The 22,692-nt window shown below is 48.0% G+C and overlaps 3 protein-coding genes across 7 annotated transcripts in view; all 3 read left to right on the forward strand.

Moving 5' to 3' along the window:
• The first annotated feature begins 155 nt into the window (after positions 1-155).
• On the forward strand, positions 156-2,917 carry LOC144328515 (uncharacterized). Its single transcript, XM_077932327.1, has one exon. It carries the CDS (start codon positions 1,337-1,339, stop codon positions 2,162-2,164), a length of 828 nt encoding a protein of 275 aa, XP_077788453.1. The 5' UTR covers positions 156-1,336; the 3' UTR covers positions 2,165-2,917.
• LOC144328555 (uncharacterized) lies at positions 2,487-5,027 on the forward strand. The gene is made up of 2 exons (XM_077932518.1): positions 2,487-3,082; positions 3,652-5,027. Exons 1-2 carry the CDS (start codon positions 2,487-2,489, stop codon positions 4,658-4,660), a joined length of 1,605 nt encoding a protein of 534 aa, XP_077788644.1. The 3' UTR covers positions 4,661-5,027.
• Positions 5,028-7,261: 2,234 nt separating this feature from the next.
• The window catches only part of LOC114603214 (cation channel sperm-associated auxiliary subunit gamma), a 46,390-nt gene continuing 30,959 nt past the window's right edge, over positions 7,262-22,692 (forward strand). Inside the window, exons 1-10 of one of the 5 annotated variants that reach the window (XM_028742033.2) lie at positions 7,262-7,380; positions 12,010-12,246; positions 14,022-14,075; positions 15,680-15,824; positions 16,739-16,865; positions 17,741-17,810; positions 18,661-18,816; positions 19,187-19,358; positions 21,086-21,223; positions 22,458-22,523. In XM_028742033.2, coding sequence (XP_028597866.2) covers positions 12,034-12,246; positions 14,022-14,075; positions 15,680-15,824; positions 16,739-16,865; positions 17,741-17,810; positions 18,661-18,816; positions 19,187-19,358; positions 21,086-21,223; positions 22,458-22,523 — 1,141 coding nt within the window. In that variant the 5' untranslated portion in view covers positions 7,262-7,380; positions 12,010-12,033. Of the gene's footprint in view, positions 7,381-7,442; positions 7,468-8,790; positions 9,031-10,933; positions 11,135-12,009; positions 12,247-14,021; positions 14,076-15,679; positions 15,825-16,738; positions 16,866-17,740; positions 17,811-18,660; positions 18,817-19,186; positions 19,359-21,085; positions 21,224-22,457; positions 22,524-22,692 lie in introns of those variants that run through there. The other 4 variants (XM_028742034.2, XM_028742035.2, XM_077932319.1 and 1 more) reach the window with 4 other exon arrangements.

Genomic DNA, 22,692 nt, shown 5'->3' on the forward strand with positions numbered 1-22,692 from the left:
TATTATTATTATTATTATTGACACACACAGAGACACCCCAGTCAGGACAGGAGCAAGGATTACCCCCCTCCAGTGCACTCCCACAAGGACGGAGCAATCCATGAATTTAAAAGCATGCAAGTTTCATTTTATAGGCAAATTCTTGGGGATCAGGAAACTGCAAGAGGGTTAACTTCGCCTGTTTAACCCATCGCTTGCTCTTGAAGAGAACATTGCAATAAGAATAATTATAATAACGGCAATAATTAATACATAAATAAAGGGGAATCAATAATTACTTCTTTCTTGTATGTTAATCAAGTTACACCCAATAGCCCTTCTTTTTAGTTGCGGCTGTCAACCTCTGTATTTTCTTTTCAGTAGTCGTTGCGAATTAATAAATAAACCGAGGGAGTAAATTTATAAGGAAAATCTCTAGAAAAAGGTAACTGCATCTTAGATCATTGGCGGGCCTTAACCAGTGTAGACAATACTGAACTAGGCAGATTCCTTTGCCAGCGCATAGATTTTGAGTAGGTGCATTTAAGTAGTGTAGACAATACTGAACTAGCCGGAAACCCGCGGCAGCGTGCCGATTTGGAGCGGGTGCATTCCTGGTTGGGGTGTTAATTGGAGATTTAGCAGGCCTTGCATATAGCTTGCAATGGCTTCTGGCGGGGACCAGCAGCCATCCACTTCTGGCAATCAGCTGGCACCGTCCACAAGTGGCGGTAGCGCCCAGGTTATGGCCATGCCCTGCGATCCTCAAGCTTTTGCTCAGTTTTTTAGGGCGTTTGAAACATTTTACAGGCAATGCAGGCCTGGGGCTCTGGCTCCTCCGGCCCCGGAACCATCACAGGATGTAATACCTGACACCCCCCCTAACAATCAAGGCCAGCTGGGCATCACAGTTGCGGCAGTGGGCGGCGCACAATAGGAAACCTCAAATGCATGTCGCCCCAATACCCGTGCCCAGGCAGCCATTAATAAGAAAGCCAGCCAAAGCGCTGGAAAGGGCAAGGTACCAGTTAAAGGTCACACCAGGGGGAAGTCTATAGCCAAAGGGACCAGCAGCAATACGGTTTCACAGGTTGTAGACATTGCTAGTGTATTCCAGGAGCAGCAGCCCCAGCACAGCTCTACCGATGACAGCGCGGGCTCTGCCTTGGTGGAGGAGCATGTGCAACCTCAAGGTGCTCAGGCAGCCGCCAATGTGAACCCAGCCAACGTCGAGGCGCAAGGAGGGAAAAGAAAGTCCAAGAAAAAGCACACTTCTTTGAAGAAGAAAAGAAGTAAGCAGTCCGAGACTGAGGACGACTCAGGTACGTCATCCTCGGATTTGGATAGCGAGGGCCCCATGGATAGCTACTGGGGTCTGGGTGAATCGAATCATGGGATCCCACTTTGGGCGCATGAAAGGAGGGCCAATTCCCATTGTAAGACCTTTAATGGTGTGCTGGACTGGAAAGATGGGGCTTTAGTGGAGGATGTAAAAGTTGCCACCAATCAGTCCACCGACTTTATATTGGGGAACCATTTGTCCCAGAAGAAGAGGAATAAAATCCTCAATGGGGACTACGTGGACATGTTCACCCTCCTCCCCCCGACTAAGCTAACAGGAAAAGGTGAGAAGAGGCGCTCCTTCGGTAAGCGGAGGTATAGGACCCCTAGAGCGGAGCGCACCTTTGAGAATTGGCTGGATGGGTCCCAGGTTTTCATGGGAGTCGTTTGCGCGGCTTATCCGCGGCGCTCCATGGATTTGGTTGCCTATCTGGCTCACGTGAGGAGGGCACACGCGCTAGCTGGAGAAAATGCCGCTTTAATTTATGATGAGAATTTCCGTAGAAACACTTCTCTCCTGCCTTCTACCCGATGGGATCTAATGGATCCTAATTACTGGGGCGAGGACGTCAATCCTTACATTGAGAAGAAAAACGAGGATTCAGCCAAGGCGGGTAAGACAGAGGCGAAACGGCGCCGCCACTGCTGGGAGTACAACAGGGGTGTATGCTCGCGACCCTCCTGTAAGTATCTTCATGAATGTGAGAGGTGCTGGGACAACCACCCCGCCTCTGCGTGCTTCAAGAACAAACAGCAGCCCTTTCGTGGGGGCAGGGGGTTCTTCCACAACAATAACAGGGGCGCCCCCGGATCCTCCCACCAAGGGCCCGGTAGCCGCCAGTAACTTGCATCTTGGCTTGGCCTTCTCCCCCATCCGTCTTCAGCCCCTCAGAACCCTGCTGGATCAATACCCCGATCGGAAAGCCGCGCGGTACCTTTGGGAGGGCTTCTCCTCAGGTTTCAGAATCCCCGTGTCCTTTCCCCCTAACACCGGGGACCCACAAAATCAAAAATCAGTTAGAGAAAGGCCAGAGATAGTCAGGAAAAAGATAGAGAAGGAAATCAGCGCAGGTAGGGTAGCAGGTCCCTTTGCCGAGCCGCCAGTAGAAGGACTTCATCTATCCCCGTTAGGTATTGTACCAAAAAAGACCCCAGGGGAATTCTGCATGATCCACAACCTCTCTTACCCAAGGGGAGGCTCGGTCAATGACGCGATCCCCCAGGAGCTTTGTACGGTGAAATACGCCTCTTTCGACCAAGCAGTAAAAATGATCCGCAAATTTGGGCGTGGGGCACTCCTTGCCAAGTGTGACATTGAGTCGGCGTTTCGCCTTCTTCCCGTCCATCCAGCGGATTTCCGTTGGCTGGGCTTTAGATTTGAGGGGGCGTATTTCATTGACAAAGCAATGCCTATGGGCTGCTCTGTGGCTTGCTCAGCTTTTGAGTCCTTTAGTACCTTTTTGGATTGGGCCCTACGCCTCAGGACAGGATCGTTGGGCATATCGCATTACCTCGATGATTTTATTTTGGTGGCAGATAACAGGCAACGATGCTCCTCCCTTCTGGAGGCTTTCATGGCCCTGGCAGGAGAGCTGGGGGTGCCACTGGCCGTGGAGAAAACGGAGGGTCCTTCTACTTCATTGGTCTATCTAGGCATCGAGTTAGACACCGTGGCCCAGACGTCCAGACTGCCTCGGGAAAAACTGGCAGCCCTTAGGGAATTGATACAACAGCTGCTGCCTCTAAAGAAGGTTACTCTAAGGCAAATTCAATCCCTGCTAGGTCACTTAAATTTCGCTTGTAGGGTGGTGGCACCGGGCCGACCTTTTTGTGGCCGTCTGGCCCGGCTGTCGGCTGGTCTTAGGGCACCGCAACATAGGGTCCACCTTTCTAAGGAAGTCAAGGCAGATTTGGAAGTCTGGCTACAATTCCTAGATAAATACAATGGTATATCCCTGTGGCAGGACTCCATGGCACTCAATGCTGACTTCCAAGTTCAAGCAGATGCAGCAGGGTCCTTGGGTTTCGGAGTTTATTTCAGGGGTCAGTGGTGTGCAAAAAAATGGCCGGAAGATTGGCAGGGCCAGCCCATTTCTCGGGACCTTACATTCTTGGAATTTTTCCCTATCCTAGTGGCAGTACATCTCTGGGCAGAGCAGTTTCGCGATCATAGGGTCTGTTTCAACACAGATAACCAGGCAGTGGTAGCGGTTCTTTCCAGACAGTCCGCGCGCACCCCTAGGGTGGGAAACTTGTTGTGGTCCTTCGTCCTCCTGTGTCTCGAGAACAATATATATTTCTCAGCCAAATTCGTACCTGGTATCAATAATGACATCGCGGATGCTCTGTCTCGCTTTCAGATGGAGCACTTCCGCTCATTAGCGCCGGATGCGGAACAATCATCGATGCCTTTCCCGGAGCATCTCTGGAGTCTTGGGAGGAAGAAGTGATGAAAGGAGTATTCGGTGCAGTCGCCCCTTCCACAATGAGATCTTACAAGAAAGCGTGGGCTGACTTCCTAAAGTTCCGCAATAAATTTCCCAGCGCGAAACGGACATCTGTTCCTTCAACGAGGGAGGTCCTCCACTATTTAGCCCACCTGAAAGAGCTGGGCAGGGCACCTAAGACTCTCAATATTCAGTCCGCAGGGATTTCATATTTTTGTAAAAACTTTTTCGCCACCGACCCATGTGCTAAATTTATAGTGCGTAAGACTTTAGAAGGGTGGCGCCGGCTTCAGCCCCCCAGCCCTGACAGGAGGAGGCCCATAACTTTCGACATTCTGACCCAGATACACAAAAAATTACGTGCAATATGCTGGTCAAAATACGAAGCTCGCCTATTCTCGGCCGCTTATTCCATAGCCTTCTTTGGGGCCCTTCGCATAGGGGAAATGGTTTGTGAAGGAGGGGCTCTCCACGCCCAGAGGGGTATTCTCTTAAGTGATCTGACCCTTTCAGCAAACGAGCTTATAGTCCTAGTTCGGAGCTCCAAGACTGACCAGCTGGGCAGGGGGGCCCTTCTACGGTTACCAGCTGCGCAAGGTAGTGGCCCCTGCCCGGTTAGGGATACAAGGCGTTTCCTCTACCTAAGACCCAGTAGCCCAGGCCCCCTGTTAATTCATGCTGACGGATCGCCTTTGGCTAGGAACCAGTTTACACGGGTGATGCGCAGGGCTTTGGCTGCATGTGGGCAGCCCGCGGCCGAATTTGCGGCTCACTCCTTTCGGATTGGTGCTGCAACCACCGCCGTGCACCTCGGGCTTTCCACGGAGAGGATAAAGGATCTGGGCCGGTGGAAATCTAATGCATACAGAGCTTACGTAAGAAAGAACCTATGACTAGTGGGCGCGTCTCTGACCTCGGTTTCTTTGTCTATTTGCTTTTCAGAATTCCGAAAGGTTCGCATTTGGTTGGTGGGCCACAGCATTGTGCACTGGGCCAGGAATCGTGCCATGAGTACCAGGCTGGGGCAAAACTTGAACTTACCCGCTAATGTTGAGCTGACGTGGATAGCGCGAAGAGGGATGCGCTGGAGCGAATTTAAGCCAACCGTGATGGCGAGAGCCGCCTCTGAGGGCCCACCGGATGCCTTGATCATCCAGTTGGGGGAAAATGACCTAGCGTACCGCAAAGCTATTGATTTGAGATGGAACATCTTTGACGATTTTGCTGGCCTGATGGCGGTTTACCCAAACATTACTATCCTGTGGTCCTCGTTGCTTGAGAGGAGGACATGGAGGGATTGTGTGAGCCCGGTTGGAATCAATAAAGCAAGAAGGGTCTTGCAGCGGGCTGTGGAGCGTAGAGTGGCAGCTCTGGGCGGGGGCGTCATTGGCCACCCGAGCATCCAGTACAGCAACGAGGCCCTCTACAGATGGGATGGCGTGCATCTGTCTGACGATGGAAACGATATTTGGTTGGGGGACATCATAGCAGGGATTAGGAATTGGTTGCAGGCTTGAAGGTATTGGCGGCGAGCTTTGCTCGAGTGCCGGTTAGGCATTGGCAGGGGCAATTGTTATGCAAATGAAGGGGGGAAGGAAGCGCCATCACCTTCCCCAAAAGAAAGGGTAGTCCGGTAGACGTAGAGGACTCCGGGGGCGTGGCCTTGTCCGAAACCTAGGGAGGTAAGGGCCTCCGGCACGCCCCAGAGCGGTGACACCCGTGGGATCCTAGTTGGCGTACTTCAACAGGACTCCCACAGCTTGTGGACAACCCTTCCCGGTCCCCATGCCAGGTAGTCGATAGGAGCCAATGCCTAAGGCCAATACCTTCCAATTCTGTAATCAATAAAGTTGTGGCCTTTTTATGCCCATTAACCTTAAATACTGTGTCCAGTGTCTTCATTTCACATGGGGGAGGGGACTTGCCACACAAGAAGCTACAGTTAAAACTGGATACGGAATAACTGATTGGTTCAAAATTGGGAAAGGAGTAAGACAAGGCTTTGGAGATGATTTTCCTGGGTTAAATAGTTGTCTTATATGCCGGAACGTATGGCAAATGTGCAAAGGATTCTTTTAAAGCAGTAGTATTTATACATTAGGTGCCTAAATGCAACTAGAGATTATACTTTAAGTGGGGTCGGGCTTTAATTCTAAGTATCCTTGCTCATAGGATTGGACTTTGCAGCTGGCTACTAAAACCTGTCAGGGAAGGCTAGCCACAGTTTATAGAATTCAGAGGCTTCTTCACCCCATTACCTGCAATCCAGCTAGATAGCAGTTAGACAACAAATCCCACACAAACCCTGGACTAACTTTCTCCAAAGTATTTTCAGTTCTATACCCATTCCAAAGGAAGTCAGCAGTACAGCTCTGCCCCTCTTACTGCGCAGAGTGAATTAGGTAAATCCTTATAAAGAACCATTTCTAAAGAGAGGCGCTTCCTCCCCCGCCAGTCCTCCTCATTCCTGATTTTTCTACTCTACTCAACTCCCCTTGTTTCAGAATTTATGAAACACACGCTATTTATTTATTTACTTGCTTGCTTACTACACCTGCACTGGGCATGGAGCCTTGAGGATGCTGAAACTATGATTTAGAATGGTGTGCGAGAAGCAAGAGGAGCGTTGAACTTTGACCTTGCACAGGTCACCGCTGAAACTTGAGACCCCAAGGTCCACCTCTGCTAATTGTTGCCCATCCTTGACTGGTTCCTCCAACTCCACGATTCTGTCATTCTAATGCACAATATTTCGGGATGGGTGATCGCCCTCTCTTTCCCCTATTTCACGCCCCGGTCCCCGCTTTTCACCCCTCCATGCAAACCACTCGCTCTCCCTGCCTCCCACACGCGGGTTTCCGCCCGACCTTCTCGCGGAACAAAGGCTTCCCCCCCCTGCGCCGCCTTCCTCGCCCCTCTCCCCAGCGCCTGCTTCCACTAAGAACCTCGCTGTAAATGGCAGTCTCCCCCCGTCCCCGCTTTCCCTGCAGCCCTCGAGACGGCACCCCAGCCACCCCCACCCGGGGTCCCTCTTCCCCTCCTTGCCTCCCGCGTCTCCCCTCTATCGCCCCTTTTCCACCTCGAGGGCGGTTTCTAGTGGCGCCGCGCCGCCCTCGGCGGGGCTGTTTCCAGGCTCCCCCCCCCCACCGCGACGGTTTCTCGGGCCCCTGCCCGTTTCAAGCGCCCCCGCCGGCCCCCTTGCCTTGAGGCGGCCCAGCAGGTCTCCGCACTTGCTCAGGCTGAGGTTCTTGCGGTTCCACTCGGCCCTCAGCTGCTCGTACATGCCCGCCGCCTCCTTCAGCCCCGCGGCGCCCGCGTCCGCCCCGTTCAGCACCGGCCCTCCGGCCGCCGCCATCACAGTCACTCCCGCTGCCATGAATCGGCAGCCGGCTGAGGAGGAGGGGGAAGGAGCCGCGGCAGCAGCTGTCACAAAAGCCCAGCGCGACGTCCTCGCTTGGCGGCCGCCCGCGCGGTCTCCACGGCAACCGGCCTCGAGGCCGGCGCGCGCGCGCGCGTGTCGGCGACGCACCAACGGCTCCGCTCCCGATTGGCTGGAAGGTTTTTGGAGCGCATGCGCGAGGCGGAGTAACGGCTCCCAGCGAAGCGAGCGGAGGTGTTTGAAGCGGGGGCGCTGAGGCGCTAATTTGGGGAGCGCGATGTAGGCGGGTTTTTGGGGGGCGGCGGCGGCGAGGGGGAGAAGGTATGAGGGCTGAGGAGAACGTTTGTGAAGCGTAGTGTCTTGAAATAGCTGTTAGCGTTCAACGTCACCAGGGTGACGTCACTAGTAGGGAGGTGTCTGCGTGAGGCCCCGTGACGTCACCAGCCAAGGGGCTAGGCGTGTGATGCCAGGCGTGAGAAACGCAGGCCAATGACACAGGCAACGTAGCTCCGTTGCTGCAGAAGTTTATTTGACAGGTTTAATTTGTGTTTTTTTTAAAAAATAAATTTTTATTTATTTAATTTCATAAATGATAACAAAAACCACAAAGCAGAGTGGTACACAAAAACAGAAAAAGAAAAAAAAGAGAGGGGAAAAAACAAGAGATAAACAATAACAACAAACTTAATTCTTCACAAATCCAACCTTTTAAGCATCTTAGTTGACTTCCTCAAGTCCCTCCCTTCTGAGTTTCCTTGTAGTTAAAAGTAACAGCTTTCCAATATCATTATTAAACTAAAACAATTTCCAATTATATAATAATAATAATAATAATAATAACAATAATAATAATAATAATAATAATAATAATAATAATAATAATAATAATATTTTATTTATACCCCGCCCTCCCCAGCCAAGGCTGGGCTCAGAGCGGCTTACAAGCAATAATAAAAACAAGAAGAATGATTACAACTTAAAAACAAAAATAAAATACAACATTAAAATAATGGAACATTAAAATATTAAAATGTAGCCTCATTGCAGGAGGAGAAGGAAAAGAAAAAAGAAAGAGAGGGAGGGAGGGAATCAAATTGGCTCCAAGCCAAAGGCCAGGTGGAACAACTCTGTCTTACGGGCCCTGTGGAAAGAAATCAGATCCTGCAGGGCCCTGGTCTCATGAGGCAGAGCGTTCCACCAGGCCAGGGCCAGTGTTGAAAAGGCCCTGGCTCTGGTTGAAGCCAATCTAACTTCCTTAGGGCCCGGGACCACTAGGGTGTTGCTATTTATGGACCTTGAGGCTCTCCGTGGGGCATACCGGGAGAGGCGGTCCCGTAGGTACGAGGGTCCTAGGCCGTGAAGGGCTTTAAAGGTCAAAAGCAGCACCTTAAATCTGACCCTGTACTCCACCAGGATCCAGTGCAGCTGGAAAAGCACTGGGTGAATATGCTCCCATGGCAAAGACCCCGTGAGGAGCCTCGCTGCAGCATTCTGCACCCACTGGAGTTTCTGGGACAGCTTCAAGGGCAGCCCCGCGTAGAGCTGCCATCTTATAGTCCATCTTATTCACTTTCCTTAACATTCTAAATCCCATTTATTTAATTGTAACTTAATTTAATCCTAGGCCTATTGGTTTTCTTTCAAGTAATTTCTAATTTTTTATGTTTGACAGGTTTAAGTTGTTATTAAACACACAGCAGAGTTTATGCCAGATGTAACAGATTGAAACAGGCATTGAGAATGTAGTATTGGAGTCTCCCATGCTGGTTGTAATGAGCAATTTAATATCCCGGCCAAGGCCTCCCTGTTGGAGGACTTCCAGGCCTCCATGGGGTTGCCAGCAAATGATCCTTTTCAGGACACTACAGCAAAGCACCAAGGAGGGTAAATGACAAACTACAGGACCTGATTGTTAAAGCCCCCACAGCCAGGCCCCCATGAAGAACCCAGAGATTGCGTTGTGTATTATTTTATATACATTCATAGACACTGAAGCGTAGCCGTACATAGCGGAATACAGTGGTACCTCGGGTTACATACGCTTCAGGTGACATACGCTTCAGGTTACAGACTCCGCTAACCGAGAAATGGTGCTTCAGGTTAAGAACTTTGCTTCAGGATGAGAACAGAAATCGTGCTCTGGCAGCGCGGCAGCAGCAGGAGGCCCCATTAGCTAAAGTGGTGCTTCAGGTTAAGAACGGACCTTCGGAACGAATTAAGTACTTAACCCGGGTACCACTGTACTCAGTTTATTCAGAATGGCATAACCACAGTCCTATGCAAAGTTTCCTGGAAGAACCCAATACAGTGGTACCTTGGGTTACAGACGCTTCAGGTTACAGACTCCACTAACCCAGAAATAGTACCTTGGGTTAAGAACTGCTTCAAGATGAGAACAGAAATCGCACGGTGGCGGCATTAGCTAAAGTGGTACCTCAGGTTAAGAACAGTTTCAGGTTAAGAACGGACCTCCGGAACGAATTAAGTTCTTAACCCGAGGTACCACTGTAGTGCTAACTTTTGACTGCATAGCTTCAGCTTGAAAAACACATTTGGCTTTAGCAAAAGATCAGCCAGCTGAAATGCAGCCTTTCGCTTTTAACTGAAAATACAAACTATCTTACAAATTGAGGCTTAAGGTGACACTTAAGGCATGGCTAGCCAGGCTAGAAGCAGCGGTTCAAGTTTAAGAACTCCAGCATCGGAAATGAGTTCAGAACTACAGTGGTACCTCGGGTTAAGAACTGAATTCATTCTGGAGGTCCGTTCTTAACCTGAAGCTCCATTTTAGCTAATGGGGCCTCCCGCTGCTGCTGCGCCGCCGGAGCACGATTTCTGTTCTCATCCTGAAGCAAAGTTCTTAACGCGAGGTACTATTTCTGGGTTAGCGGAGTCTGTAACCTGAAGCGTATGTAACCGGAGGTACCACTGTACATGGATGGTGTAAATTTCATGGGGTGGCATGCCTATCTGCTCAGTTTCTAAAGACTGGGCAAGTCAAGCCCAATCTTGTGAGTGTGCAGATGTTCACCATATCCGAATGGATGCATCTGCTCCCAGTGCTGAGTGTTTCTGGGACCTGGGTGACCCGGCTGTGCCTTTGCTTCCTAACTCTGGTTCCTCCACTCTCAGTCACTGGCAGAGGCCCTCGCCAGATTCTGTTTCCACACTTCCCCACCCAGCAGGGAAGAGTGGAGGTGAAAGTCCTGCTTCCCCCATCCAGAGCAGCTCTGGGAGAGGGACGTGCCTACCCTCGCCTTTGCTCCCTGGTCTCAGGCCTTGCTCTCCCACCATCCTTTTCTCCTCATACGTCTTAGTCTGCCACTCTGCTCCTGAGCCCATCAACACTTTGGGACTCGTGACATGTTAGGAGAGAGAAAACCTTTTCTCTATCCACTTTCTCCATAGTACTGTGCATAATAATAATAATAATAATAATAATAATAATTTATTATTTATACCCCGCCCATCTGGCTGGGTTTCCCCAGCCATTCTGGGTGGCTTCCAACTGAATATTAAAAACAACGCAGCATCAGACATTTAAGCAGTTCTTAAATGATCATCTTGGTAGTTCTTTTCTTAACTTTTTTCAATCTCTACCATAACCTTTTTGAAGTGAGGCGATCTGGAACATGGTATCTTGACGTTTAGAAGACATCTGAAGGCAGCTCTCTTTAGGGAAGTTTTTAATGACTGATGTTTTAATGTACTTTTAATCTTTGTTGGAAGCTGTCTAGAGTGGCGGGGGTAACCCAGACAGATGGGCGGTGTATAAATAAATAAATAAATAAATAAATATTATTCCAAATGCCATTGCACCATAAATTTGTATACCCATATTATTAGAAAGTCAGTTTCATTTTTAATTTATTTTCTAATGGTCTCAAGATTAGAATTTGCCCTTTTCACAGCTTGCTGCACACAGGGTCACCATCTTTATCAAGCTACCAGCCCTTGGTCAGACACTGCCAGTTCAGACCCCGTGAAGGTATAAGTGAAATGGAGTTTTTTTTTGTTCAAATGTGCATCACTTCAGACTTGTTTACACTGAATTGCATTTGCCATTTTACCACCCATTCCTACAGTTCATATAGGTTCTTTTGGAGGTCTTCACTTTTTGTTTTAACTGCCCTGAACAATTTAGTATTATCAGCAAACTTGGCCCCTAACCGTTCACCCTAATTCTCAATCATTTATGAACAAGTTAAAAAGCACAGGTCCACTACCAATCCTTGGGGGACTCCATTCTACATCTTTCCAATGGGAGAACTGTCCATTAATTCGTCCTTTGATTCCTGTTCATCAGCTCCTTATCCACAAAAGGAGAAGGCCAGTTGTGTTGTTTATTGTTTTTATTTATTTGACAATTTTTAAGTCTTTGGAAACTGCCCTGAGCACAGTTTCTGGAGTGGAAAGGTTGGCACTCATCTTTCACAAGAGACAAAGGTGTGTGCCTGTTACCACACACAAGAGGTTAAGGCAAAAACCAGCCAAGCGAAAAGTGCCACGTGACATGTTTCTTCCTTTGTGGAATCCTAGAGGAATTGCTAACAGCCCAGAACCGACTGGTTTTGCCTTCTGTGCAGCACTTGCCAGTATGTTACTTTTTCCTCTGGGGTAAATAGCAGCTATTCACTAACACAGGAGAAAGTAAAGGTGTGTGTTTGAAGGACACGATCCACATAGGACTTTAATATTGTTTTTTGCCTCCTTTGAAGCTTACCATGAAATATCAAGCCAGTCCCTCTGTGGAAAGCCCCCTCTTAGGTTAGATAAAATATTGGGAAGAGGCTTACTTATTTAGAACACCTGCATAAAAGGGTTAATTTAAAAGGTAGGGGATTGTTGTTGTTGTTTTGGCAGGTTCCTTTGCAAGGAGCATCTGTGATGTGGCAACTTTTCGCAGCTACCTTGTCCCTTGTTTTCCTGTGCATGAAACATCTATTTGCATCAGATTGCAAATGGGTAGCTGTAGTCAATGATTTTGCTGACCTTGGGACCGACCGAAAGATTTTCTTTACCCAGCGGGAAGTTAAAAGGGTGGCTGAGATCTTCAAGGAACTCACAGACTCAGCTATAGACCCTGATGACAAAAATGCAGTGAGTACAACATGCCTGGGTGTGGGAGAGAAGATCTTCCTTTCCTTCCATGGCTAGTATGCCATGGGTCTGTGGGTAAGGAATTTCCTGACTGATAGGCCGCAGACAGTGAGAATGGGACCTTACTATTCTTCTACTCTAGTATTAAGCACAGGAGCCCCTCAGGGATGTGTGCTAAGTCCCTTTCTCTATTCCCTGTACACATTTGATTGCACCCCACTGTATAAGTCCAACACAATCATCAAATTTGCGGATGATACAACAGTGGTGGGGCTCATTAGTGAGAACGATGAGACTGCTTATAGGAAAGAAGTACAGGGGTTAATTCAATGGTGTAAAGAAAACAATCTTATGCTTAACACCAAAAAAACCAAAGAACTCATAATTGACTTTAGGAGAAAGAAAAGTGTATTTTTACCATTGCACATAAATGGCGAGGAGGTGGAGAGGGTTGGTAGTTTTAAATACCTGGGCATTTATATCTCTGAGGACCTCTCATGGACTGCAAATATTAATACGGTTGTGAGGAAGGTGCAGGGGAGGTTGTATTTCCTGAGAATGCTCAGGGGACTGAATCTATCTCAGCACCTACTTCTGTCCTATTATCACAGTACCATCGAGAGTGTCTTAACCTATAGTATATTATCGTGGTATGGGAGCAGCTCTGAAACGGATAAAAAAGCTTTACAGAGAATAATTAAAATTGCCCAGAATGTTATTGGGCTCCAACGACCAACCCTGGATGAGATCTTCACGTCTCGCACTTTGAAGAAGTCACACAATATCCTGAGAGATCCCACCCATCCTGCTTACAACTTCTTTGAACTGTTGCCTTCGGGCAGAAGATATAGGACAATGAAAACACGAACCACACGCCTTCTGAATAGTTTCTATCCAAGAGCTCTGATTGCACTAAATAATGATCTCAGGGCCAGTTGCAAGAAATAGCAAGCAGGGAGTAGGAAGGAATGAGATAGGTTTTAGTTTATGTTATGCCTTTAATAGGTTATGTTATATTCTGGATTATGTTATGTTTTTATAGATTATGTCTGAATAGGATGAGAGTGTTGGAGATACGTGCAAATATGTATGTGAACCCGGTCTTTGGGTGGGTGTTTGATTTTCGTTGTTGTGTATACTGTGTATATACGGACAATGACAATAAATTTATCTATCTATCTATCTATCTATCTATCTATCTATCTATCTATCTAGTAAGGGCTGCTTGGGTCCCATGGCTCTTGAGCTGGAGCTGTTAGGAGGGTGGGCAAGAGGTCACTTAGAGAGCCCCTAGAACCAAGGGCTGAAGGGAAATCAGACAAACAGCAGTCGCACACATCCTCAAAAGTCTAGGCTTAACAGAAGAGGCCAGGGCTGATTGCATCCCAGGCAAAGGCCAAGCCTGACTTGGAAGCTTTTAGAACGGAGGGAACCAATGGGCTGCCTTTGTGGGTAGCGTCAACCTAGAGTTTAGGGGGAGATCCCAGTTGTGAGACCCTCTCAAACTGCAGACCTGACCAGCTCACCACAGCAGTGTATAAATCTGGAGCTTCTGCTTTCATCCTTGATGATTCCTAGCAGGCACAAGTGCTTGAATCCCTTACAGTCTCAGCTACTTTGGTCTATTTTATTAAATCAACTGTTTTATTCAGGGCTGCTGTTGGCTCTGCTGGTATAGCAGTCAACCAGAACGTTTAGCTTGTTACTCTGCAGAGGTCAAGCCAACAATCTGTCCAAGTGAAAAGAGCTATTGAAATAACTTTCTCTTTTTACAGAAATACCTGGGATTTCCATACTACCTGAAAATTAATCTGAGCTGCACACTTCAGGTAAGGGAAGAGCCACATGCTTTGTCAGGGCCAGGGATACTTACACATTGTATTTGAAGGGGCATTTCCCCTTGTTCCCCTGTTGCTTCAGCAATGGACAGATTTGCACTATGGACATAAATCTGTTTTAAGCCACTGCTTTAAAGTGGCATTTCTGTTTCATCTGTTTGTGAGATGCATGATAATCTTGTGAGGTCTTTTTTTGGGGGGGGGGGGGAGGTGCGGTCAGCCTGCCTGATGCCCTAGTCCTTTATAATTCCTGGGCTCCTGGTTCCACCAAGGATTAAAATCTAATGGAGGATTCCATTGCTGAATTAGCCAGACAAGGCTCATAGTTGCCAACTCAGTATGGTCCTTTGTATAACAAAGGAAGCTGCTCTGTGCCAGAGGACAAATGGATGGGCGCCCCTCTCTTGTTTGGCTGCCAGTAAGACGGACAAAAGCCAGGATAGTTGTGTGAGGGAGAGAGTTGGGCTAGAAGCAGGCTGCTGGCATAAGCCAGGGAGTCAGAGCCATGCTTGATTTCTGCTGGAATCCAAGGCTGTGTCTATGGGAGAAACAAGACCACTTGGGGTGTTAATGCTGCGAGCCCCTCCACTGTAGGTTTAGGTTGCATATGTGTGTAAATAAACCACATGTCATAAAGAAACCACGGTCTCTTATTCCAAGGAAACCAAACCCTGGGTAAGTGACTGGATAGGAAAAGAAAAGAAAAGAAAAAGGGCTTCTTATTCTGTGTCCTGTCAGTTACATAAAAAGAATTATTCGAACATTCTCTCCGTAATAACAACCCACTATTCGTCTTTCTTCATTTTTCCAGTCCCTTGTTCCATTTCATTCATCTCTGGCTTAATTTCATTCCTCATTTCAAACTCTTTTGGGTTATAAAGTATTCTTTTCAAACTAAAAAATCTCCTGGAAACCTTGTTGCTGAAGAAGCCCAATGGGCGAAACAAGGGTGTATCCTGAGAACTGGTTGTTACTAAGTAGTTCTGTTTGTTACACTCTCAAGACATAGGACTATGTAGAAGGATGATATCAGTATGAAATGGCATTGCCAACAGGAACTGTACATTGTAATCGTTGGACTTGACAATCTTTGGACTTGACTATCCTTGGACTTTACGACAATAAAAACATATAGAAGGTTAATGGTAATATGATATATTATTGCGGGATAACATATCACTGCGGGAGGCAGTGGAAGACAGGAGTACCTGGCGTGCTCTGGTCCATGGGGTCACGAAGAGTCGGACACGACTAAACGACTAAACAACAACATCATGTTACTGCCATCAGGAACTGTGCTTTGCATTTTTTTGATATGACAATTACAGTTTTAGTATATATAATGTTATGTTGCTTTACAGCCAGTTATGTGTGTGTTGTGGTATTCTGAACATGATTTACGTAATGAGGCAATTGTGTGTGTTGACTGTATCATCAAACACCGACAAAATCTGCCATCTTCTCTCCCCTGTAAGTCGCAACACTAATGTCATAGTTGACAGACCTGTGCTTGGATTGAGTCAGCACAGGCAAGTGACACTAGAGTAATTTTGTGACAAGGACTCTGGGTCAACAAACTTCTTTCCTCCTTCCAGAACTCAGCATGGGCAATGCGGACAGGTCACTACACTGGACTGAGGCCGATTGTGACTGTCACTTTTTCAGAACCCGTCCACCCTGTGCGTCAGAAACAGGAGCAGCTGCAGATCGAAATGAGGGCTGCTCCGTATAGGGATAAAGGTATTTCAGCATGTCATCCCCAAGAGGCAGTGCGGAAGCAGGAAGCACAAAAGGAAGTATCTCATTAGAGAGTAGCTTCCTTTTAAGGAGCTTTGCTCCCTTCGGAATTTTTCAGCTTCAGAAAGCAAATTTTGGATGCCACTAATGGCCACAAATAAGCAGACAGACAGATTGGACCCAGTTTGGCCCAATTCACTTGTAAATTCTCTAAGCTTGCATTGGGGAACCTCTTCATAGATTGCATTGTAGGTTAATTGGCAGAAGGGAAGGCAGCAGTTGGATTTTCTGCCTTGGATGATAATAGCTCATTTCCCCGTTGCCTCCAAACGTGTGTTTGTGTGTGTGTGTGTTTGTTTGTATGTATGTATTGGCAGAAGTCAGAACAAGAATCACCTAATTTAAATAGCGGATAATATTTTGTCTCACTCTTCCGCCAACATGTGTATGATCCTGCCTCTAGCACTGGGTGGAGCAGGCATTTACTGGGATGCAGCCTCTCCCCACTTCTAGTCCTCCCTCTGTTTAGGCTTTTGGAGGGGATTCCTGCTCTGCCACTGAGCCTCTTGGGCCTGCTGATCAGAAGGTCGGCGGTTCAAATCCGCACAACAGGGTGAGCTCCTGTTGCTCTGTCCCAGCTTCTGCCAACCTACCAGTGCATACCACTGCATACCAGTGCAAGTAGAGAAACAGGTAGTGCAGTGGCAGGAAGGTAAACAGTGTTTCCGTGTGCTCTGGCTTCCGTCATGTTCCTCCATGCACCAGTAGTTTAGTCCTGCTGGCCACGTGACCCGGAAAACTGTCTGTCCCTCGGTCTGAAGTGAGGTGAGCGCCACACTCCATAGTCGCCTTTGACTGGACTTAACCGTCCAGGGGTCCTTTACCGTTTGACCTTTCCATGCCTTCTCTGCCTCCAGCAAATTGCGACACCGAGGAAGTTTGCCAAATGTGCTGGTTCACGCCGATGCCCTTCTTGAACGGCACTGTTGTGTTGGATGTGTTGGTGGAGAGCAACGGCATTGGTCTCCCTGTGAAAAAGAGAAGGTGAGGGATACGTTTCTAGTTTGTAGACCCAGCAAGAACATTTTCACGTGTGCCAGTGCAGTGGTACCTCGCAAGATGAATGCCTTGCAAGACAAAAAACTCGCTAGACGAAAGGGTTTTTTGTTTTTTGAGCTGCTTCGCAAGACGATTTTCCCTATGGGCTTGCTTCGCAAGACGGAAACGTCTTGCAAGTTTGTTTCCTTTTTCTTAACACCATTAATACAGTTGCGACTTGACTTCGAGGTGCAACTCATAGAACGCGGTGTGGTAGCCTTTTTTGAGGTTTTTAAAGACTTTGGTGATTTTTGAAGCTTTTCCAAAACTTTCCCGACACCGTGCTTCGCAAGACGAAAAAAATTGCAAGACGACAAAACTCGCGGAACGAATTAATTTCGTCTTGCGAGGCACCACTGTATCTTGCTTGTGCCATATTTTTGAATGAAACCTAAAACAAAACAAAACCCAAAACTGTCAGTCTATTACAGAAAGAGAACTGGCAGCAAAGCTCTCTTGATCAGCTCAGCAGAACTAGAACCATCTTCCACCAGTGACAGTTCCACCTGGCTGTGTCTATGGGCCAAGGGGACACAGCAAGGCCTGTTCCATCCTCCTGGCTGGAGCCGACTGCCGTGTGGCTCCTCCCCTCCCAGAACTGTTTCCTGGACTGACAGTTCCATTTGGCCATTCTGTAACAATTACATGAAAGTGTTGGTAATTGAACTGGCTAGTTTTCCCCTCCCCCCTCCCCCCTTTTGTTTCAAGTCTCTCTGACAGCAAACCATTACGGTATTTTGAATGGAATTGACAGCTTTTAAGAAAAAGTATATAAATGTAGCAAAAGAAAACACATATATTCTTTTTCTCCTTATGTATAGGTTTGCCATAAATATCAATGGCTATGTGGGATTTGTTCAAAATGAGGTGAAGATCAAGATTGGAGAAAAGGTAAAATGCTGGGGTTGGTAGCGATCTCAAGTGGCCTTACAGTCTGCTAACCACTGCTACTTGCAGTCTGCAGATTTGGTTGCATTTGCCTGTGGGGGTTAAACAGAGTTTTCGGATCCCATCTTTGGTAGCAGAAAAGCATAGGAATTAGGCTGCAAAGTCTCCTTTTGAGCAAGTCCAGCTATGAAGTAAGCTGGCTTCCTCTTCCTTACCCTGCTAAACAAAGAATCGGGCAACAACTTGCAAAGTAAGTTTGAAAATTAGATTTACTTCCTTTATAATCATGCACTGGCTCCTAGTGACAGTAGCAGTAAAAACTCTGCAGTCTGCTCTTTTCATCTCTCTGCATATTCTTAGAGACTGGGGGGCGAGGCGGGGAGCTGGTTGCAGTGTGTGTGTGTGTGTGTGTGTGAGAGAGAGAGAGAGAGAGAGAGAGATTCCCTAGATTCCTCTGCAGCTTCTTGACCCCCCTCCTCTCCAGCCTCTGCTTCAGCCTCAGAGTCTGAACTGTACTCTGGAACAGACTCTTCCTGCTCACTAAACCCTGTTGCCCTCTAGCCTCCGGCACCTCCTCCCCGCAGTCTTCTTCCTCTGACCACTCATCATCGTCCCACCACCAGTCCCCTGGCTCTGAGCCTTCTTCCCCTGGGAGTAACCCGGCTGGTGCCCCCCACTGCTCCTCGGCATCCAGCCAGTCCTTGACACTCCCTGACTCTGCCCTTGTGGGTGGGGCCTGGCACGGTACCCCTGAAGTTTTACCCTTGGATTCTGTAGAAGATACCTGTTGGTCCTCAGTGGCTTTGGTGTGATAGACAGACTCTCCTCTCTGGTCCCTTCTTACCAAGCACAGCTAGATTCTTTGAAGAATGTCCTGCAACTGAAAGACCCATCGCGTCCCTTGTGGTACACTTATGGACAAGCCCCTGTGCTCATCCTTGGCGGCATTCCCCGGAGCAAGATTGTCTTCATGTCGGACTCGATGTTTTGGGATTACATTCCAATAGAGGTAAAGGGGAAATGAGCCCTCTGCAAAGCACATCTCTGACATGGCATCTCTGTGTTGGCAAGGGTGCGGTGGGGCTGGAACTCCCCCAGTGGTTCACACATGAGCTTGGTGCCGGCAAGTGAAGTTGTAGCCGTCCAACGGTGGTGGACCTTGACTTCGGCAGACCGCATGTTTTGTGCGTAGTGTGTCCCAGGTTAAGTCCCCAGCGTCTCCAGTTGAAAGCAGCTCAAGAGCTGACACCCTTAACACAGAGGATGCCCATTACAGCTAACAAAGCACAGCATTGTGGGAATTCCCACACAACTCTTAACCTGGTAGGAGCTGAGCCTGTTTCCACCCTTGTCTCTCTTTGTCTCCTTTTCTGCTACAGGTGGGCATTGACAGTTGCTGGATTGGCTCCCTCTCATGCCCACAGGGTACATTCTCCTCTGCCATTGTTGATGCCATTAGTACAGAGAGCACCCTGTTCATCCGGCAGAACCAGCTTGTCTATTACTACACGGGACATTACCCAATCTTGCATGTGAACACCTCTGGGTCTGGTACGTGAGCCTGAGAAGCCAAAAGGCACAGTTTTGTATTGGTTTTATGCCACTTTAACTGTCATGCCTTCCGTTACGGAACAGATGGAATTCTATGAGAGCTATGCTCTTCCGTTTTCTCTGGGGGCAGGGAATCCTTAGTCACGTTAACAGCTGTCCTGCCCTCAACTTGCACTGGCTGGACAAGGATAGAGTATGGACTAACCCCTGGTTGTGGCAGTGCATCTTGAAGGTGTGCCACTGTGGAGGACCCACCCCCATGTAGCACCATGGTTATGCCACTGTAACTGCATTGGCAGCGCAGTGCTGACAATGGAAGAGGCAAAACAGCACTGACCGCCAATTAGTGTCTGGGCCCAATTCAAACTCCTCTCTATCCTCTTTTCTATGCTATGCATAATTTTATACACCTCTGTCAATGACAGACCTCTGTCTGTCATATACACCTCTGTCATATACAGTACACCTCTGTCAATGAGCTTTTAGGAAATCACTAACATCATCATGCGGTATTAAAAACAGCACAGTGCTGTTAAAAGCCCTTTCCTTAAAAACAGCCAGTTTCCCCAAACCTGCCAGAATGAAACAGTATTCACCTGATGGTGGAAGGTGGCAAGGAGCTAGTCAGTCTAGCCTCTCTAGGAAGGGAGCTCCAAATTCTGAGAGGCTCTACCAAGAGGGCCCATTGTTATTGGCATCCATCTGTCTCAGGAGACAGTGGAGTGTGCCTCCAGGAGTGAATTCAAACCGCTGTATGAGCAGTGACCTCCTTGGGGCTCAAGCCTGTGTATGGAGGTCCCGGGCTGCCCAGACGACAAGATTCCCTGGGCAAGATGTTTGGCAGCAGCTTGACTGCAGGAGTTGCCGAAAGGAAGCATACAAGGCACCATCCAACCGTCTTAGGGATTCCACTCCAGATTTGTGTGGGGTTCATTCCATAGCTTTTTCTTCTCCTGAAGATATCCCACAAGGCAGTGGAAGTTGAGGATCAGTGTTTTCCTTCTCCTAGATGGGCTACCTCCCCAGGTTGGTGAGCCCCATCTGCCCCTCACTTCTCTCTACAGCATGTGCAGAAACCTCCTTTTTGACTGGTTGAGCCCACTTAATCTGCCACAGTTTGTCTGCGCATGCAGGGAAGTCCCTAACTCACTGAGGGTTTGAGACTCATTGGCTACCCTCACCTGGTTTAGCCAGCCTGTTGAAAATGTTCCCAGGGTGTGAGAAGCTGTCACAGGTTGACAGCTTCTAGGAGCCACAAGTGAGAGCTGAGTGCAGGGTGGGGACCAAAGTACCCCAGAAGGAGCACAACGTGTCCCCCACCAGAGGTACTATCCCTCTCCTAACACCCCATAATGCACCCCCTCATAACATTGTAATCTGACAAACCATCCGGCAAACAAGGCTCCTATGCCTTTGCGAGGTGCTTAGAGTAACTGATCGGGAACATCTCTCTCTGGAATGCGCTACCACAAGATGTTGTCATGGACTGTCATAAAGGGTATAGATAACTTCATGGAGGATAGCACTGTCTGTGACCACTTGTCACGATACATGAATGAGAGGTAGGATACCTTTGGATACTAGTCGCCAGGGAACAAAAGGCACAGAAGGATACTTAACTCATACTCCTTGCGGGTTTCCCAGGGGCATCTGGTTGCAGGATCCTGGGCAGGCTGGGGGCTGATCCAGCTGCCAGGCTCTTCACATGTTCTCTTCTATTTCTTTAGAGCTCTGGACACGCATATTGAACCATGTCTGCGTGAGAACCTTGAACCCAGTCTTTTTCCCAATGAATGGCTCTGAATATGTGATTGCCCTTGGTGGCGGCTGGCAGGAAGGAGAATTCTTTCTTATCACAATTAGAGGTATTTATCTTGCCCCACGTAGGACTATAGGACAGAATGGATGGGGGCTAGCTTGAGGAGGGGCATGCACTTCTGTTGTTCTGTGCAACGGGGTGTTGAGCAAGACTTGAATGGTGTGGTCTCAGCTGGATGATTGATCAGCTGTCTACCAGCTCCACCTGGTACGCAGGCTGAGACCCTACCTGCCTGTGGACTGTCTCGCCAGAGTGGTGCATGCTCTAGTTATCTCCCACTTGGACTTCAACGTGCTCTACGTGGGGCTACCTTTGAAGGTGACCTGGAAACTGCAATTAATCCAGAATGCGGCAGCTAGACTGGTGACTGGAGTGGCCACCGAGACCACATAACACCGGTTCTGAGAGATCTGCACTGGCTCCCAGTACGTTTCCGAGCACAATTCAAAGTGTTGGTGCTGACCTTTAAAGCCCTAAACGGCCTCGGTCCTGTATACCTGAAGGAGCGTCTCCACCCCCATCGTTCAGCCTGCACACTGAGGTCCAGCGCCAAGGGTCTTCTGGCGGTTCCCTCATTGCGAGAAGCAAAGCAACAGGGAACCAGGCAAAGGGCCTTCTCAGTAGTGGCGCCCGCCCTGTGGAACACCCTCCCTTCAGATGTGAAGGAAATAAGCAGCTATCCTATCTTTAAAAGACATCTGAAGGCAGCCCTGTTCAGGGAAGTTTTTAATATTTAACGCTATACTGTTTTTAACACTTGATTGGGAGCCGCCCAGAGTGACTGGGGAAACTCAGCCAGATGGGCAGGGTATAAATAATAAATTATTATTATTATTATTATTATTATTATTATTATTATTATTATTATTAGCGAGTCTAGGCTAGAGATGCTGGGTTCCAGAAAGCCGCTTCCAAATAGTAGGGAAATGTCAATTTCTGTAGGATATTGGGGGAGCTTTCAGGTTCATATTTTTAATTCTTTGTTTTTATGGACTGTCCTCAAGTTTTAAGCTACGTTTGCTGAAATGTTTGATAATTTTCAGGTATTATGGTAATTCATAATTGCCTTATTTTAATGCGTTTTAAATTATGTTATTACTGTGTGGATGACTCGGAACATTTCCTGACAAATTGAATAAAGAAAGTGGGCAGAGCATGACTCCTGGATCATAAGGAGGGTATACGTGTGCTGGCAATGGGAGGCTTTGTCCATTGGAGAGTGGGAAAGGAGAAGCAGTCCACTCATTTTAACCCTACCCATGGTTCCTTTTTCTATATAGATGGGATTGTGAAGGCTTCTGGATCCTTGAGGGAAAAGGAAGAGACAGTATGTGATTTTGTAAGGGGTACGTCCATTTTGATTTTTAAAATGTGCCTCCCACTGGGTAGCCTCCACAGTCTCGTGCCACTATGGTGAGCTTTGTAGTGAGGGAGGTAAAGCCAGAATGGGCCATATATGTCTTTGTTTCCCTGATCACAATTCAGGACCCAAAATCCAACCAAGTACAACATGGA

Source organism: Podarcis muralis, chromosome 7 (genome assembly GCF_964188315.1).
Source record: "Podarcis muralis chromosome 7, rPodMur119.hap1.1, whole genome shotgun sequence".
NCBI classification, from domain to species: domain Eukaryota; kingdom Metazoa; phylum Chordata; class Lepidosauria; order Squamata; family Lacertidae; genus Podarcis; species Podarcis muralis.